This window comes from Diabrotica undecimpunctata, chromosome 8 (genome assembly GCF_040954645.1).
Source record: "Diabrotica undecimpunctata isolate CICGRU chromosome 8, icDiaUnde3, whole genome shotgun sequence".
Lineage (NCBI taxonomy): Eukaryota > Metazoa > Arthropoda > Insecta > Coleoptera > Chrysomelidae > Diabrotica > Diabrotica undecimpunctata.
The window spans coordinates 121,539,320-121,557,951 of NC_092810.1; the positions used below are offsets into that span (position 1 = coordinate 121,539,320).

The following is an 18,632-nucleotide window of genomic DNA, read 5'->3' on the forward strand; positions in this document are numbered from 1 at the left end:
TTCAAAAACAATTTACCTGGAACTGACTGGGTATATTCATTACTGAGACGGCATAAAGGAGAAGTTACCCAAAGAGTGGCGACCAATATTAAAAGACTTAGATCTAATATTTCAAAAGAAACTTTTGTTGTCTACTTCGAGAATATGCGTAGAAAATTGGAAAATATTGCACCTAGTTACATATTCAATTACATCGAGACCAATTTACAAGAACCCTGGAAATAATAAAATGATATATCAACGCGGCACCAAATATCCCGAATGGGTTTTTAATTTTACTAAAGTAGCAACGATTATAATGATGTGTGCTTCGGGTTCAGGATTGCTGTTACCACTATAAATAATTTATAAAGCAGAAAAAAATTGGATACAATGGACTGAAAATGGTCCAAAAGGATTACTTTGCTGTACTAACAGATGTTGCTCTGTAGATTCTCGATATAATCGCACCCATCATGGGTGGATAGATTCACAGACATTTACGGTTTACTTTGACCTTTTTACCACATGCAAAACGTCTTGAAGGGCGAAAAATTATCATAGGAGATAAACTTTCCTCACATTTTACCGATGAGGTAATATCATTATGAACACAAAACAATGTGGGCTCGTGGGCTTTATACGTTTGGTCAAAAACTCATTTGACCAAACCATTTAATGTTAAATTAATAAAAATGTGGGGCTATAAAGCGTTTCTCCTATGTGATACCAACGGAATTGTATATAATTTTAAACTGTATAATGGTAAACAAGAGCATCCAGAATGTTTACCAAATGTCGGAGTACGACAACAAGCCGGTGCATTTACTGAGTTCATTTGTAGGCACGTATCGTACAAGTAAAGTTCAAGATGGGATAAAGCAAAGAAAGAGACCATTCTTGTGGAATGTCCTAACATTGTAACATTTAACAATTAATGTATGGGCGGAGTGGACTTAATGGACTCGTTGATGTCTTTATATAGAACTAGGATTTGTTCTAAAAAGTGGTACCTTCGCATTGTGTTTAATATATTTGATTTAGCAGTTGTGAATGCTTGATTACTTTATAGAAGAGACACCTAGTTACTTAGTATAAGAAAAAACGATGAACTAAGTGTTTTAGGTTTCCTATTTCTTTGTCTTTGTCCAGAGGGTAAAGAGTGGCTCAAGAAGCGGGGAAGGCTCAGTCTATCTATAATAGAACAAGAAATATAACAGCAAAGGAAAAGAGGACCTATCGCTTCTCAACCGGAGAAAACATACGGAAAGACTAAATATGCCATTGGCCTAAATTTTCAGAAAAGCGCGGTCATTACAAGAAACCGGGATGCCTAGGCGTGCCAAAAGTAATATGTGAAAAATGTAATGTAAATTTGTGCTTTACGCCTAATTCTAATTGATTTGTGGACTTTATAAAAATTAACTTTTTTCCCATTGTAACTTGAGTCACAAACCCTATTAAAACAAAGTAAATAAAGAATTAAAATAAAATCTTCAAAAATGTTTTAATTTGATCCTATCTTGGAAGTATATAACAGTGGAAATTTTTGTTTGCGGTTAAAAAAATTGGGCAGTATAGGGTTAATCAAAAAACTATTTTTTGAACGTTTTCTATATTATAGTAAGTGTAAGTTTAAAGTATAAAAAATGCTCTAGAGTGAATTATGAAATTTGTGAGATTCGTCATTTTTCTCGCCGACTCTTCATATATGTAAAATATATTATATATAAATATTATTTTCTTCCAATTGAATACATTTGTTTTAAAGTGTCGTCTGATTTTCTCGTAGTATTACAAATTGTTTGTTAATACGAGACGACACGTATAGATTTCTCATTCGACCAAAACCATCTAAACCAAAACCATCGCAACCGGCAACAACAAGAACTTTCTCTGAAAATACACATATCCATCTACAGTAGTTTGCAAGTTCGTACACGATGTTATTAGGAACCAATCAATCCTAATAAAGATACGCCAGTCGGAAAGGCGTGGGGTCGGGGGTACGGGATATTATAAGTTGGGCATCCATTAGAAGGGCTTCCGGCGAGCTTCTGCGTCTTACCTCACTTCCGGAACTTGGCCTCCGGAGCCTCGAATAATTCAGGACCAACTTGCCACTTTAAGCCTTAATGAATAGGTAATTAGTTAATATTGTGCGGGCTTCCCGTTGTCCACGCGCGTGTATACATAGTAGCATGGACTGTCTTGGGACCCATTAGCCACCGGCTGTAGGGCTCTGTCCCCCGAACTTACGCTATTGTTTGCCAAGGAAAGGATTTCAATTGAATTAACTCTAATCAGAGAAGATTATTATGGATCGATGTAGGACCGCGTCTTCTACTTGTTCTGGACTAAGACAAAAGCTTCCAAACTAGTATTTACCCCTTAAACTATATTCAATATTGCGGTAAACTTCGGTAACTAATATTCGTTGCAAACAATTACTGGATATATGAATATTAATCTTTATTTATTGATGTATTTACCCAGCTCAGAACTTCTTATTTTAAAAATGGCGAGTGCGCCGTAACAAATTGTATACCTTAATGAAAACGACATCATTGAGACAAAAAATGTATTTGTTCCTCATACTTATTTATTTTAACTTGAAACTTCTAAAATAAAACCTTAATATCGTTTAAATTATTGTCTAAGCCAAATTTATATTTAGTCCAATCGAAATCTGTACAAAAAAAGCTTAATTTAGTTGTAATGAATCGGAACTTGATTTTTTTATCCAGAAGTTTGCTTATTAACACAAGAAGAAATTAACAAACAAAAAGCCCTATTCGTAACATTCTTTGATACAGGTATCTAACAACTGCTGTTGATAAATTTGGTTATAACAATATGTAATAAACGAAATATGCAAAAGATTAAACGTTATTTTTTTACTTATAAACAATATAAACAATGTAAGATCACTATGATTTTAAATTTTACCGAAAACCATAAAAAATCCGTTAAAATGAGAGTATGTAAAGTTATTTTTGTTAATTTGTTGCTTAATTATTGCAAAAATAACTTTAAAAGTCGATTTTCTGTAAGTTTTTAATAACACAGGCCAACCATGGAAAAACTTTTTTGATAAAATTACCTCTATCTTGTGTATTTTAGTGTGCTAGTGTGCGAGTCCTAAAATCAAATTAAAAATGCTGTGTTACCCACCATTCTTTCACAATTTAATGTTTAACATTGCATAATTACATTTTATTTTGTTTAACGAGCAGAGAAATCTAATGTTGTTTGGTTGGTAGCACTGTTAATGAATTGTACAATACTCTTGGTTCTTCCTACTCTTCATTAACAGCTGTGTAGTTCCTTTATTCTAACCAACATAACCTCGCTTTTCAGTGTTTGACTCATACGTTTTAAGTATGGCTAGTCACGGTTGTAAAAACTGTCCAAATACATTTTGTTCATCAAAAACATCAGAGAAACATTAATGACTTTGTAAAAAGGTAAAAAGGTATGGTATGGAGAGAGCAAAAAAATCATTCAAATGATTGTTATTTTTGTACAGTCGAGTTTTCTGGATATAACTCCAAAAATAAGAAAGTGATTGTTTATCCTAACCTCCCGTCTGCTGACCGTCCGGTAGAGCATAGTCCTGAACTACCAGTCCCTGAGTCTCCTCTACGTATTGATGATACTTTCTTCTTCTTTAAGTGCCGTCTCCCGATCGGAGGTTGGATATCATCATCACTATCTTTACTCTATCTACTGCTGCTCTGAAGAGTTCTATAGAACTGCATTTAAACCAGTCCCTTAAATTCTTCAACCATGACACTCTCCTTGTTCCTATAATCCTTTCTCCTCTTATCTTTCCCTGTATTATCAGCCTTAGCAGTTCATATCGCTGTCCCCTCATTACGTGTCCCAGATATTGTAACTTTCTTATTTTTATTGTGTTTGATGACACTTTAAATACTAGTAAATCAGAATCTGATGAAGGTGTTCCAGAAAGTGATGATAAATAAAGCTGAGTTAGATGACTTAGTAAGAGATTTGAGTTTAACAAAGGAAAAATCAGAATTTCTTAGCTCAAGATTAAAAGAAAAGAATTTGTTGTCGTCCGGTACATCTATTTACATGTACAGGTACAGAGATCAACAGTTTGCTTAGTTTTTTGTGCAGGAAGGAGATTTGATCTACTGTCATGGTATTGGTGGTCTAATGAATGAGTTTGGTATTGAGTATAATAAGGATGATTGGAAGTATAATAAGGATGATTGTTCTAGATTCTTCAAAAACAAATTTAAAATCATTACTCTTACATAATGGGAACACTTGTGCTTCACGTCCTATTGCTCATTCAGTCAATATGAAAGAGCCATATAAAAATCTTGACACAATTCTACAGAAAATCAGCTATTCAGCTCACAATTGCATGATCTGTGGAAATTTAAAAGTTGTTTACGTGCTACTTGGTCAACAAAAGGGATTTACAAAGTTTCAATGTTGTATTTGCGAATGGGACAGTAGAGCAAGAGATAAAAACTGGTCTACAAAACAATGGCTCATAAGAAATGTTTTAACACCTGGCAAGAAGAACATTTTGTACAAAACTTTAGTAGATCCAAAAAAATTTCTTTCCTCTTTTACACATTAAGTTAGGCTTAATGAAACAGTTTGTCAAGGCCCAATGAAACAGTTTGTCAAGGCCCTGCTTAAAGATGGAGAATGTTTCAAGAACTTGAGTGGAAAGTTTCCCCATCTGTCAGAAGCCAAATTGAAAGAAGGTGTTTTTGTTAGACACGATATTCGTAAAACGATATTCGACTTCACCTTTGAAACTAAGATGACTACTAAGAGAAAAGAAGCTTGGATTTTATTCAAAAAAGTTGTAACAAGTTTTTAGGTAATGTGAAAGAGCCTAACTACAAGTTTATAGAAGCTAATTTATTAGATAAGTTTAAAGATTTGGGATGTCTAATGAGTCTCAAAATACACTTGTTGCATAACCATCTTGACTTTGTTCCTGAAAATCTGCGTGATGTCAGTGAAGAACAAGGCAAAAGATTCCATCAGGATATCATGGAGATGGAGAAACGATTGCAGGAACGTTGGACTACCAACATGATGAGTGATTACAGTTGGTCACTTCGTCGGGAACAACAGATCTTGACCCTTTTGAATGAAAATCTGGGTAATGTCAGTAAAGAACAAAGCGAACGATTCCACCAGGATATCAAGGTGATGGAGAAACGATACTAGAGATGTTGGAACACCAACATGATGAGTGATTACTATTGGTCACTTTGTCAGGAACAACAGAGTGACTCGCATAGGAGAAAAAGCTACATGAGAAGTTTTACAGAAAAAATAGAAACAAAATACAAAAGCATTGACTCCTGAAATGATTGTACAAACCGATTCTATTACAAAATAAGAATTAGATAAAAGGTATTATTCTAATAATGTATCATTTTAATGTATTTCGGTATTTTGTCTTTTTCAAATTATTATAATGTAGAATAAACCAATGTTATATTGTGGACAAACTGTGGAAGATACGTAAAATCTAATTTCAGATTCTTTTTTAGCATCAAACAATACACAGGATACACATAAATTTATAAGAAAAGTTTTAGACTTTTCTTACAAATAATTTTTCTTTGTTGGCTTGTGTAATTTTTCTAAAAATGCACAAAACACTTTTGCTAATAATAGAGACAATATCACATTTATATTTAACTATAACAATTTTAAGAAGATTCACTTAATAGTTATTGCAAAATTAAATTTTTTTTCCCAAAATGCTTTTATCTACAACGTTATTCTGCGTGAACTATTGGGTTTAAATGAATTCTGAGAGCACTAATTTGAAGAGAAAGGCTCATTTTATCTAACTTTTGTTTATTTTTTTTTTTTTTGATGTGGCTACAGGTCCAATTTTTTTTTTTTCATTTTGTGTATTTGATCAATATCTATATCTCTGACTTTTTTCAGATTTTCCATATAGTGCCTCATCCTCAAAAATCCGAAAACTCTTTTCTAAGAGGTTTTGGGGGATTTTGTTTATTTTATAGACTTCCAAATAAATAAACTCAAGGTTTTTTAATGGGACATATATATTCTAAATTAAATAAGGCCTCTAGGACATTAAAATTGGGCAAAACCCGTTTAAACCCCAAAAGAAAACAGGTTTTTTGGGGTTTTTAGGGGTTTCGGCTTGACATCGACACAATCTGAATTAATTTTCTCATAATTTACTTTTTATATAATTAAAAAATAAGACGTAACTTAGTTTTTATATTTTTATATGCCCGTAGGTTGAGTACATAACCTAAAAATGCATTTTTAAGTTGAAAAGGTATTTAAGTTTAATTTTCAAGTTATTTCAGTCAAAATTCACAACTCACACTGTATTATATTTGATACTATAGAATTTAGACAAATACTATGGTTTTGCCACGTGATTTGTATTTGTATTTGTATATTTGGAAAAACTAATAGTCAAAGACCTTTCTTACCTTTCTTAGAATGTAGAAAGAGCATGAAAACCATACTGAGAGACAGAACCTTACTTGTATTATATTTATTTTAATATACAGGTTGTCCAAAAATCTCCTAATAAACGAAGACCGGAGATTTCTCAGAAAATTTTAAGACAATTTAACCCAATTCACCTAGACCGAAAATGCTTCCTAAGGGAGCTAGAGCTCTTTGAAGATGGCGCATTAGTTTTTTTTTAAATACCTCCAAAAGGCTTTTATTTAGAAAAACAAAAACTGGTACAATTATTTATCCTTCAGCGTTGAATTGATTACATAAATTACTAATTTCTAGTAGTGATCATAGGCGTCCGTTTTGGGTAGGTCAACGATTATTTTAACGCATAACCATAAAGTCTTTACTTTAAAAGCATTCGTGATACTAGAATACAAAATTTTTGAGTATTCTAGTTCTAAAAGGTACTCTTACTCTAAGTCGATAGGAAACACCGTTGTTCAGAAAAATCGATTTTCGTAAAAATTCTTCGTACTCTAGTCATAAAAGTTAAATTAATATTTTTTACACTAGTTGACTTTGCATGTCAATAGAAGTATAACCTACGTTTTTTATTGTCAAATTGAGGTCGGTTCGCGAAGTTTACCTTTTAGTATTTTACTTTGTGGTATTCAAATATAACAATTTCAATTTATTAGAAATGGTTTTTACTAATGAGAAATACGTTGATACGCTTTAGTTTATACCGATGAGGTGTAACGCTCGAGCAACACAACGTAAATACCCTGAAAAATTTCCCAATCGTGATCCCACTCAATCGATATTTGCAGCTTTTTATCGACGATTAAAAAAAACAGGTTCAGTGGTCCCAAAAAATAATGAAACAGTGCTACATCATGATGTAACAGCAGCACATGAAGATATTATATTAATGGAAGTTGAGGAAAATCCAGAAATTACTGTTCAAAGACTATCTGCTATGTATCCCACAATTTTAAAATCTTCTGTAGGAAATATCTTACACAACGAAAATGTATATCCTTTTTATTTTACCAGGGTACGAATACTGCTATAAGGAGATTTTCATTCTCGTGAAGAATTCGCTAGATGGTTACAAAATCAGAAAAATCAAAATGACAATTTTCTTCACAATTTTGTTTTCGATAAAGCTACATTCAAAAAAAATGGAATTTTTTAATGTGCATACTGTGCATTAGCATAGGTTTAGCATAAATGTCTCGATAGGAGTAGCTAACGAGTATCTAGTTGGGTCTGTGGAATTGTCTGCCATTTAAATGGAGCTGATTACTTACATTTCCTGCAAAATGTTTTACCTGATTCATTAGATGATGTGCCTTTCGATATTCGGCAAAACTTATGGTTTTTACATAACGGCTGTCCGGTCCACTTTAGCAAGAATGTACGAGACTTTCTATACTAGATAATAACTACTAACACCACTGAATTAAAAGGTGGTCCAGTTGCTTGACCAGCAAGGCCGCTGGATTTTAATCCTTGCGATTATTGTGTTTGGGGATACATAAAAGCATTTGTTTATTCCGTTCCGATTAAAATTCGTGCACAACTCTAGCTAAAAATACAAGATGCTTGCAACGAATTTAGAAAAAACTTTTGCAAAAATTCGGCGTTCTCTAAAAAAAGGCAAATTTATGCATAGATACTATTGGTTGGTCATCACATCGAGCATCTTTTGTAACTATCTACTTTTGAAACTTGTTTTTTTTTTGTTAGATTTGTAAGAGAAATTTTCTAATAGATTTTTTCTACAAAATGATGTATCCTACCGACTTAAAGTAAGAGTACATGTTAGTACTAGAATACCTGAAAATTTAATAATCTAGTATATCAAAACGGATGCCTATGAACGGTACTAGAAATTCGCAATTAATGGAATCGATGTAACTCTGGATGATAAATAATGGTACCAATTTTTGTTTTCATAACTAAAAGCGTTCTGAAGGTGGTAAAAAAACTAACTACAAGGCGCCATCTTCAAAGAGCTAGGTCTAGCTCCCTTAGGAAACATTTTCGGACTACGTGAATTGCGTTAAATCGTCCTAAAATTATCTGAGGAATCTTCAGTCTTCGTTTGTCGGGAGAGTTTCTGGATACTCTGTATAATTATGTTTTGTTTTAAAAATAGTCGTACCTTATTTTTATGCAATTAAACTTTACCTAAATCAGTTTAATTGTTTGAGACCAAAATAAATATGTAGCACGAAGTAACTAATCTTTTGCCAACAGCAATATTTCATTTGAATTTTAACAATTGAATATCTGCTTTTATTGTTTTATTACTTTAATATTTTTTGTTACAGATTCTTTGGCCCAAGAGCTTGAAATGGAAAGAAAATCAAGACAGCAACAGGTGGAGCGAGAGGTAAAGTCGCCCTTACAGGATAGATCCGGATATTACAAAAACTCGGTTATGTTTACAAGTAGTGCTACATAAGACCATAATTAAGTCATGTATATATTTAAAATAAATCTGTACAGTTCTACAGCTAGTAAGAAAAGTTACATATAAATAGGATCGCATATAAACATATGATAAGTATAACAAATAGGTATATAAACAGCAAATTTGCAAAAAAAATCAAAACTAAAAACATTTTTTTAAAACTTATATACACATTGATTTGAATGTTTTGTTTTTTATCTTTACTTTTTTGTTATGGTGGAAGAAGTATATTTTCAAGAGCCATAATATATAATTAAAATAAATCGGAGAACTGTAGTCAAGTTCAATGTATACATTAATACAGGGTGGCGCACCGAAAACGAAACAGATGCATTTACTGGCAGATGATTCCTTTTTAAAAAAAACGCTTGCACCCGTCGATTTTGTTATCGAGGGGGAAACAAAATTGGCATAAAATCACATTAACATTTGCAGCCCCCTAAGCGGGGGTGGCACCATCCCCAACATCTTAAATGGAAAGGGGGGTCGAATGATCCATCATTTAAAAGGTGTTTCAACTCCCTTTACAATGATGTAAAATTCATGTACTTCAATTCAGTAGTTTTGGAGATTTATTGATTTAAAGTTTAAATACATCATCGTAAGAGGAGATCAATACATAGCAGCAAAGTTGTTAAAAAATAAAGAATGAACTGACCTGTTAGCCGAGTAAATGTTGAAAATGACCACCATTACTTTCTATGCAATAATAAAGATTTTGCTGAAAACGTTGCCGGACATTTTGCAATATTTGAGGAGTAATTTGATGGCATTCATTCACAATTCTTTGTCGTAAATCTTCTAAGGATGTTGGCTCAGTAGCATAGATTTTGCTTTTTAAGTAACCCCACAAAAAGAAATCCAAAGGTGATAAATCTGGCGATCTTGGGGGCCATTCAACGGCACCTCTTCTACCAATCCATTGATCTGGAAAGGTCTGATCTAAATAATGCCGAAATCTTAATGCGTAATGTGGTGGGGCACCATCCTGTTGGAACATCAACATATTCTCAACGTATCGACCATCATTCTGATTGTCAATTATATCTGTTAGCGCAGGATCTATGGCATTTTGCAGTAATTCCAAATACATTTCACCAGTCAAATTTCCAGGTAAGAAAAAAGGACCAACCAAATGATCTCCAAAAATGCCAGCCCAAACATTTAATTTTTGTGGCTGCTGTGTGTGTACCTCATGGTAAATTCTGGGATTAGAGTCCGACCAATATCGACAATTATGGCGATTTACTTGGCCATTTAAAAAAAAGGAACATTCGTCGGAAAAGCAAATGTTAAATAAAAATTGTTCATCGTTTGTAATTCGTTCACTCATAACTTCACAAAATTCTAATCGCTTATCAAAATCGTCTTCATTAAGTTCTTGTACAAGGTGAATTTTATACGGATGAAAATTATGGGCCTTTAGAATCCGTTGGATAGTACGTCGACTAACACCACACGAAGTTTGCAATTTGCGGGTACTTAATGTAGGATCTACAATATCTTGCCCTAAAACCCCCACTTCTGTTGCTTCGTTCCTTATAGGATTTTCAATATTATGTTTTTTATTGGCGACTGATCCAGTTTCCCGAAATTTAGCTACAAGTTCTAGAACATATTTTCGGTGCACATTATTGTTCTCATGTCGCTCATTAAAAATTTGTGCTGTTCTATTAGCGCACTGATTATTTCCGAAAAATATTTCAATAATTTCAACCCTTTCTGCCGTGGAATATACCATGGTTAATTTATGTATAAAGCAATAAATGATATTTTAACAACAAAGATTGGTCAAATCAATCGCAAACTAATGTACTATTTCCTATTTAAAATAAGTACGTGGCATTCTCTACTTATCTTTCTTCAAGAAACAACTTTTTTTGTCACAAAGGACACTTCAATTGCTATTTTTATTATTAATAAACCATGGGCGTAGTAAATAAAAGCATTTACTTATCAAGAAAATGCTTTTACTCAAATTTCTTCTGAAAGAAGTACAAACTAATTTGATGTACCTATTAAAGTCTACTTTAAACTTTAAATCAATAAATCTCCAAAACTACTGAATTGTATACATGAATTTTACATCATTATAAAGGGAGTTGAAAGACCTTTCAAATAATGGATCATTCGACCCCCCTTTTTATTTAAGATTTTAGGGATGATGCCACCCCCGCTTAAGGGGCTGCAAATGTTAAAGTGATTTTATGCCAATTTTGTGTCCCCCTCGAAAACAAAATCGACGGGTCCGAGCGTTCTTTCAAAAAAGGAATCATCTGCCAGTAAATGCCTCTGTTTCGTTTTCGGTGCGCCACACTGTACGTATAAAATTGTCATTATAAAGTTGCATATCCCAACATATTTTTTTTAACCTTATAACTTAAAATAATACAATGTTGAATAACAGAGCTAGTCTACCTTATTTGACAGCTTGTTTTAACTCCTTCCTAATGAGTAGGATCCGGATTAAAACCATTACAGAAATTTTCCCTTAAATTATTCCTTTAATTATCAACCGAAATAACTCATATCTATCATCTTTGATTATATATCCGTTGTACATTAGCTGATGTTCTTTGGCATCAGCTCTTTGTTCTTTTGCATTCGGTTTAGAACTTCGGTGTTGATTACCCTTTTTGTCCAGGAAATGCGTAGTATTCTTCTAAAAAGATATATTTTTAAAACTTTGAGGTATTTTTATAGTATCAGGAGCTGAGGATCCCGCTCTCGTAGTAACGTAGAAGAATAGGAAACACCTAGCAGCGTAGCATTCAGATTTTAAGTGTTACATATAGATCCCGCCTGATGAAGAAGTTATTCATACCCATAAACGTCGTCCTAACGTGCTCTGTTCTGAATAAAATTTCTTTTGTCAAATCGCAACTACTATTTCTGCTAATACTATTTGAATGATGACATTTATTCCAAGATCCCCTTATGTAGGCAGAGGAAAACTTGTGTTTGCATTTTCAAGAAAATCATAAGTTTAATCTTGGTGATGTTCATATATAGGCCGTAATGCTCACAAAATTCTACAATGTCATATATATGTTGCTGGAGTTCAGAGAGGCTGTTGGCAATAACGACTGTATCATTGGCACAATTTAATTGTTTTGCAGTTGATTTTGATTATAGCGCTAGTGACTTTAAGAGCTTCTTTTAAAATATTTTTAAATCACAGATTAAAGAGAAGTAGGGCTACCTAGAAGAGAAGTGGGGTACTCTTTTTAATGGCTATCTTTTCCGATGTGTTACTCTTCACCCTAACTTAAGCTATCTGATGCCAGTAGAGTTCCGTAATGATTGGTAAGTTAATATTGTCTACTAAGTTGCTCTGAATATTTCTATTAGTTTCTGCTATTTTACGCAGTCATAAGCTTTGCGATGGTCTAAGTCTTCTTGGCTATTTTTTTTTTAAACTTGCTGCTCTAAAACGATCAATCCATCTGCGATAATATCAATCACCAAATCTTCAACCGAAAAGATTCTACCTTTGGCCAACAGATCTTCTTTCTTGAATGTTTCCCTGTATTTTGAGTCTCAAAATTTCATATTTTGGTCTCCTCATCAAATGGCCTAGGTATTCCAGTTTTCTTGTTTGTATAGTGGTGAGTAGTTCTTTTTCTCTATTAACCGTCTCGAGTATTTCTTTATTTGTCATTCTATCAGTCTAGAATATTTTTAATAGTCTGCGATATAACCAGAGTTCGAAAGCCTCGATTCTTTTTGAATGGCATTCTTTTAATGTCCAAGTCTCCATATAATAATATTGGCAATATAACATCGAATGATACGTAGTCTGATTTCCAAATTAAGATTTCGGTACGTTAGGAGTGGCTTTATTCGTATAAATGCTGATCTGGTAATCTCTATTCGCCTGTTTGGCAAATAATACTTTAAGGAGTACTTTTTGACTCATGAGGCTGAGTGTTCGATATTCAGAGCACTCTTTTGCTGCTTGTTTTTTAGGGATAATTATAAACACTGACTTCAGCCACCCTTGCGGTATTCTCGTATCGTATACCATGTTGAACAAATCTGTCCTCTTCCGCTATTTTTAATAGTTCTACAGGTATTTCTTCTAATCCAGCTGCCTTACTATCTTTATGGTTTTTGATAGTATATTTGATTTCATCTATTGTGATCTTTTGTCTTTCTAAAGGATTTATCTTTATTTTATTCTTGTATCTCTTTCACCTTGGAAAAGTTCTCTGACGTACTTCTTCCATATTCTTAATTTTTTGAATAAATCTATTAGCAGTGCTGGGCTGTCTGTGTAAATTGAGTGGTATTAGAGCCTTTTGAGTTTCCAATCCGTTTCTAAAGCAGAATTTGAGTATTGGTGACCTGCTGTTTCGGGCAGTATATGATTCCCAAGAATGATTGTAATACATAAGATATCCAGCTTGTTAAGTGTTAATCATCACATTTAGACACCTTTATTTGTAAATATGGTGATGAAAGTTAACTTCAGCCAGTTTATATATATATATATATATATATATATATATATATATATATATATATATATATATATATATATATATAATCATCTGCAGCATATATCGTTGCTGCTTTTCATTGATCTATCTCATTGCAACTTTTCAGCACTTTAATTTTTCCCACAAGAATTTGGTGGTTACTGTCTTTCAGTATTCCTCTGTTTTTTTTTGCAGCTTCTACCTGTTTTGTTTAATTTGCAGTGTCTCTCCTCCAGCCACTGCTCTTTTGTGTCTCAGCATTGTGTTAATAGTTTTATTTAACTCCTGTATCTAAGTTCATTTTAGGTTTGGGTTTCCTTAATTTTTTATTATTTTTAGAAACCCGTATTTCAGTAAGGCTTTTTTTTTGCGTGTTCTTGGAAACCCATAGCTTTCTACTGTGTTTTATATGCGCAGCCCGTATTGCCTTCCTTTTTTCTGCAGTCTTCACAGATTTTGAGTGACTGGTACCTTCAACAACAGGTTTTGAATTTTATGATGTATACACCTCTGTAACTTCAAAAGGCTTTCTGTTGATTTTTTTTGCAAAACGCAAGATTACATGTAAATAAATTTCTGCCTGAAATATTGGAATATATTCTCCTAGTGGACTAATGTCTCATCTGTATACGACGTATAATCCTGAGTTTAATAGTTGATCACATGGTCATATTTTATCATCCATACGGTAACCTCAATTTTATAACATGATCTATAATACCCCCTTCTTTTTATTGCTTTATCCACAATTCTGTTTTATATTTGTCATTTTTTAATTTTTTTAAAACTCTTTATTTATCTGATCTTTTGGCGTAATTATTTTTCTGTTCTGTTGAAATTCCTTGCTACTTCCAGACAACTGTTTTCGAACGCCTTGCCCTTGCAATTGTTCGGTTGCCCTGATAGTGGCATTCCTCAATGTTATTCTAAACTAAGCTAAAGTATTCTTCTCCTTCTTTAGTTTATTTGCAGCCACTTCTGTAAAAAGGCCTCCCCATAAGTTATTCACTCTGTTTTGCGCTATTTGATGTCAGTTTCTCCCCACTTTTGCTTTGATGTCGTCTATTTACAGCTATTGCGGTCTTCCTCTACTACGACTGTGCTTGCATGGTCTTCAATGTATAAGGTTTTTCGTCTATCTTTAATTTTTTTGTCGTGCCATGTCTTGCCAGCTCCATTTCGGTTGCTTAATTCCTCCAATTATATCTTTCACCTTCGTCCTACTTCGCGTGTCCTCATTTCGTATATGTTCTCTCAGAGAAATTCCTAACATAGCTCGTTCGATGGCCCTCTGTGTAGCTACTAATTTATTGCCTGAGAACTCTGTAATTGTCACGGTCTCCATTCCATAGATCATAACTGGTAGAATACAACTGTTGAATACCATTTTGTTTCTCAAAACAACACTGCATCTTCCTACCTACGGCTGCCAAGTCATTCGGATTCTTCTAGTTATCTCTACCGTTTGGTTCTGTTTGCCTAGTTTGATCACTTAATCAAGGTATATATAGTCTTTGACATTTTCGATCTCACTTTCATCCAAGTATATTGCAAAATTTTGAATTAACATTGCTATTGTTTGATTTAAATTTATTTTTAGACCGATTTTTGTAGGTTCTTGGTTTTAGCATGTAATTAGTTCGTCTATATTAGTATTTATAAGTACTATGGCATCGGCAAATGTAAGATGACTTAAAAATCTGCCATCAATTTTAATTTAGTGTTGTTCCCAATTCAATTTTTTGAATAATTCAAGAGTCACATATTCTAATGCAAGAGTAAATAATTTTAGAGAGATAGTGTCTCCCTGTCTAACTCCTATTTCTGTTTTTATTTTGCTTGTTGTTCGACCTTCTGCTACGTTTATTTGTATGTTTGCATTGTTGTATATGTGTTTAAGGATTATTATATATCTGGACTTAATCCGTGCGTTATTCATTCTTTTTAATACGTCCCAGAGTTCCATGGAATCTAATCCATCCATCCAATGGCACTACAGCCCAAATCGGGCCTTGGCCTCCTTCAACAGGCTTCTCCAATTATCTCGATTTACCGCTGTTCTTTTCCATGAACGCGTTCCCAGGCAGTTCCTGGCATCCTCATCGACTTCGTCTTCCCATCTCTTTTTAGGTCTTCCAACAGGTCTTTTTCCCTGCATTCTTGCATTTTAGTACTAAATGCCTTGTTGTAATCCTGAAATGCCACATGAAGAGGTTCATTGTATTTATTAAAATACGGTACTATAACCTTTACGAAATTTCGCTTGTTCAATGGGCTGGTAACTATCAAACTTATTTGATAGTATGTTGGTAATTATCTTGGTAAGCAGTTTGTACGGATCTGGTAACAGGCTTATTGGTCTGTAATTTGTGTTTGTCTCCTTTCTTGTGTAGTAAAAGTATCTGCGTATTTTGCCAAAAGGTTGAAGTATCCCCCACTTGTTCATTAGGATTTTAACTGCCTTCAAAGTAGTTTGACCTCCAGCTGTAATCATCTCTTTTGTTATTCCGCAATCTCCAGGAGCTTTTTCATTTTTCATCTGTTTTAAGGTATTTTTAACTTCCTCGTTAGTAGTTTCTGGTAGTGCTTCAGAGCCTAAATTTAGTATTATTCGTTCCATATCATCGCTTTCGGGTTTTGCTATGCTGGACGGGTATAATTCTGTTTAGTTTAAATTATTATAATAGCATATTAGCAAAGTATCACCAAAAATTACATTTAGCACAAGAAATGCCGTGTAGCAGAAATGTAAAAGTGTGATCCTGTTTTTTAATACTTATTGACTTTTTTATGCTGTCCACTTGATTGCAAAACACACAGAATGGGTGTACAAATTTCGTAAAAATAAGTACAGTTATTATTCCAAATGTGATGCAGTTCTCCTTTTCCTCTGAGAAGTTTTTGTATTTTGTTGCCATAAAATTCAAGCACAAAATATTTAATTTTTACAAGCTAAATAAAATATATTAATATAATTACTTTAATATAAAACATTTTGTAAAATGATTGTACATATATCCGTAGAAAACCAAGTAAAAACATATATTAAGCAGTCAAATCATGCACATAGTCCCAATTGTTGAGATTTTTTTATTGTACCTATACGTTTTTGACAATCAACAATTTTAATTAAACAAACTGTAAAAAACCAATTAGTTATTTTCAATATTTTAGTATATTTCAGCAATAGTCTTATTTTTCTGAAACGCCATATAAGTATTTAACCAAACTAAACTTACTTGAAAACAAGGGATGGTAATCAATTTTCTTTGACAGAAAAATTTAGCTCAGTAGCGGATATTATTTATACGTACTTACATACTTACTACATACATACTTGTATATAAATTAACAAATCTTCTTCTTCAAGTGCCATCTTCGTTCCGAAGGTTGGCGATCATCAGGGCTATACGTATTTTCGAAACTGCTGACCGAAACAATTCGTTGCTGCTACAGCTATACCATTCCCGTAGATTCTTTAGCCAGGAGTTTCGTCTTCTTCCTATGGACCTTTTTCCTGCTATTTTCCCTTGCATAATTATTCGAAGCAGTTCATATCTTTCGCCTCTTGTAATGTGTCCCAAGTATTGCAGTTTTCGTTTTTTGATCGTAAATATGACTTCCTTTTCTTTATCTTAATTAACAAATACATAGTTAAATTGACAAATTCAACTTATTTAATAAATTGTTAAAAACTATCTTTGACAATTCTTTGGTAAACAAATCAGCTAACTGATTTCTTGAATTGACACAGCTTACACAGATATTCTTGTTTTCACACTGATCTCGAACAAAGTGAACCTTAATATCAATATGTTTTGTTCTGCTATGAAATTGTTGTGCCTGAAGGGCAGATCGATTATCAACAAAGATGTTGACAGGTGATACATCAATTCCGATCTCTTTTAAAAAAATGTTAAGCCATAAAGCTTCTCTAACACCAAAAGTCAAGGACACATATTCAGCCTCTGTCGTTGATTGTGCCACTATGTTGTGTTTTGGGCTCTTCCAGGTAATGGGGCCATTGCCTAGCATAAATACATATCCACTAGTAGATTTTCTTGTATCTAGATAGCCAGATAGTCTGCATCAGTGTAGCCTATTACCTTGATTTGTGTAGTTTCTCTGTGCATAATTTTATAATGAGCAATATATTTCAGATATCTTAAAATTTGTTTTGCTGCTTTCCAATGTTTATCTTGGAGCATCCTAAGCTTTTATTTAATTTACATACTAAGTTATGTGACTTCTTTTTACCAAAACCAGTTGGTGGCTTCATGTACACACACTTTGGCAAGTCACCATACAGAAGTGCAGTCTGTACATAAAAATTAGCAAGTTTAAAGTATTTTTCCGTTGCTAACGATAACAAAATTAGCACTGAGTCATATCGTACAAGCGGTGCGAAAGTGTCTTTATAGTCTATTTCATGTTCTTTCATAAAACCGCGTGCAACCAGACGTGCTTTATAGCAAACAAGATTACCGTTTGAGTCAATCTTAACACGATAAACCCACTTATTGTTCATCACTTTTGCACCATTGGGCAATTTTACCAAGAGCCATGTCTTATTAACCTCAAGGGCATCTGTTTCTTCCCCCATCGCTTGTTGCTACTTACCAGAGTTCTCACAATTTAGTGTACCTTCATAAGTTATAGGTTCAAGTATTTCACAGTAGTTTTCTACACCATAATAGTCTGGCTTAGACAGTTTATTTTTGTTGCGTAACTGTCTGTCAATAATATTAAAATCTTTGATATCATAGAACAAATTACAATCAAAATCCTCATTGCCATGATCTGTTGCTTGAGAACTTTTTATTGAGAACATACACATCAGTATTTACAACTTCAGTCCACAATTCTTGTAACACATTTTTGTTAATAAGCATAGTCCTTGCACTTTCTTCAATTGTCCTTAACTGCGTCTCACTGCGGCCATTTTGTTGAGGTTTATATGGAGCTGAACATTCATGTAATATACTATTTATATATATATATATATATATATATATATATATATATATATATATATATATATATATATAAACGCAATAAAAGGACAAATAGAAGCAGAATTAGAACGTAGCTTTGGAATTAGAGAGCGAGATCTTTTAAGTCCACCACTGTTTAGTCTGATTAAAAATAAAATTATCAGTAAATTATATATATATATATATATATATATATATATATATATATATAGATATATATATATATATATATATATA

The 18,632-nt window shown here is 33.1% G+C and overlaps 1 protein-coding gene across 1 annotated transcript in view; it reads left to right on the forward strand.

Moving 5' to 3' along the window:
- The window catches only part of LOC140447929 (uncharacterized), a 394,679-nt gene extending 385,704 nt beyond the window's left edge, over positions 1-8,975 (forward strand). Inside the window, exon 3 of the mRNA XM_072540867.1 lies at positions 8,778-8,975. Within this exon, the coding sequence (XP_072396968.1) occupies positions 8,778-8,911 (134 nt within the window). The 3' untranslated portion in view covers positions 8,912-8,975. The remainder of the gene's footprint in view (positions 1-8,777) is intronic.
- Positions 8,976-18,632: the final 9,657 nt, after the last annotated feature.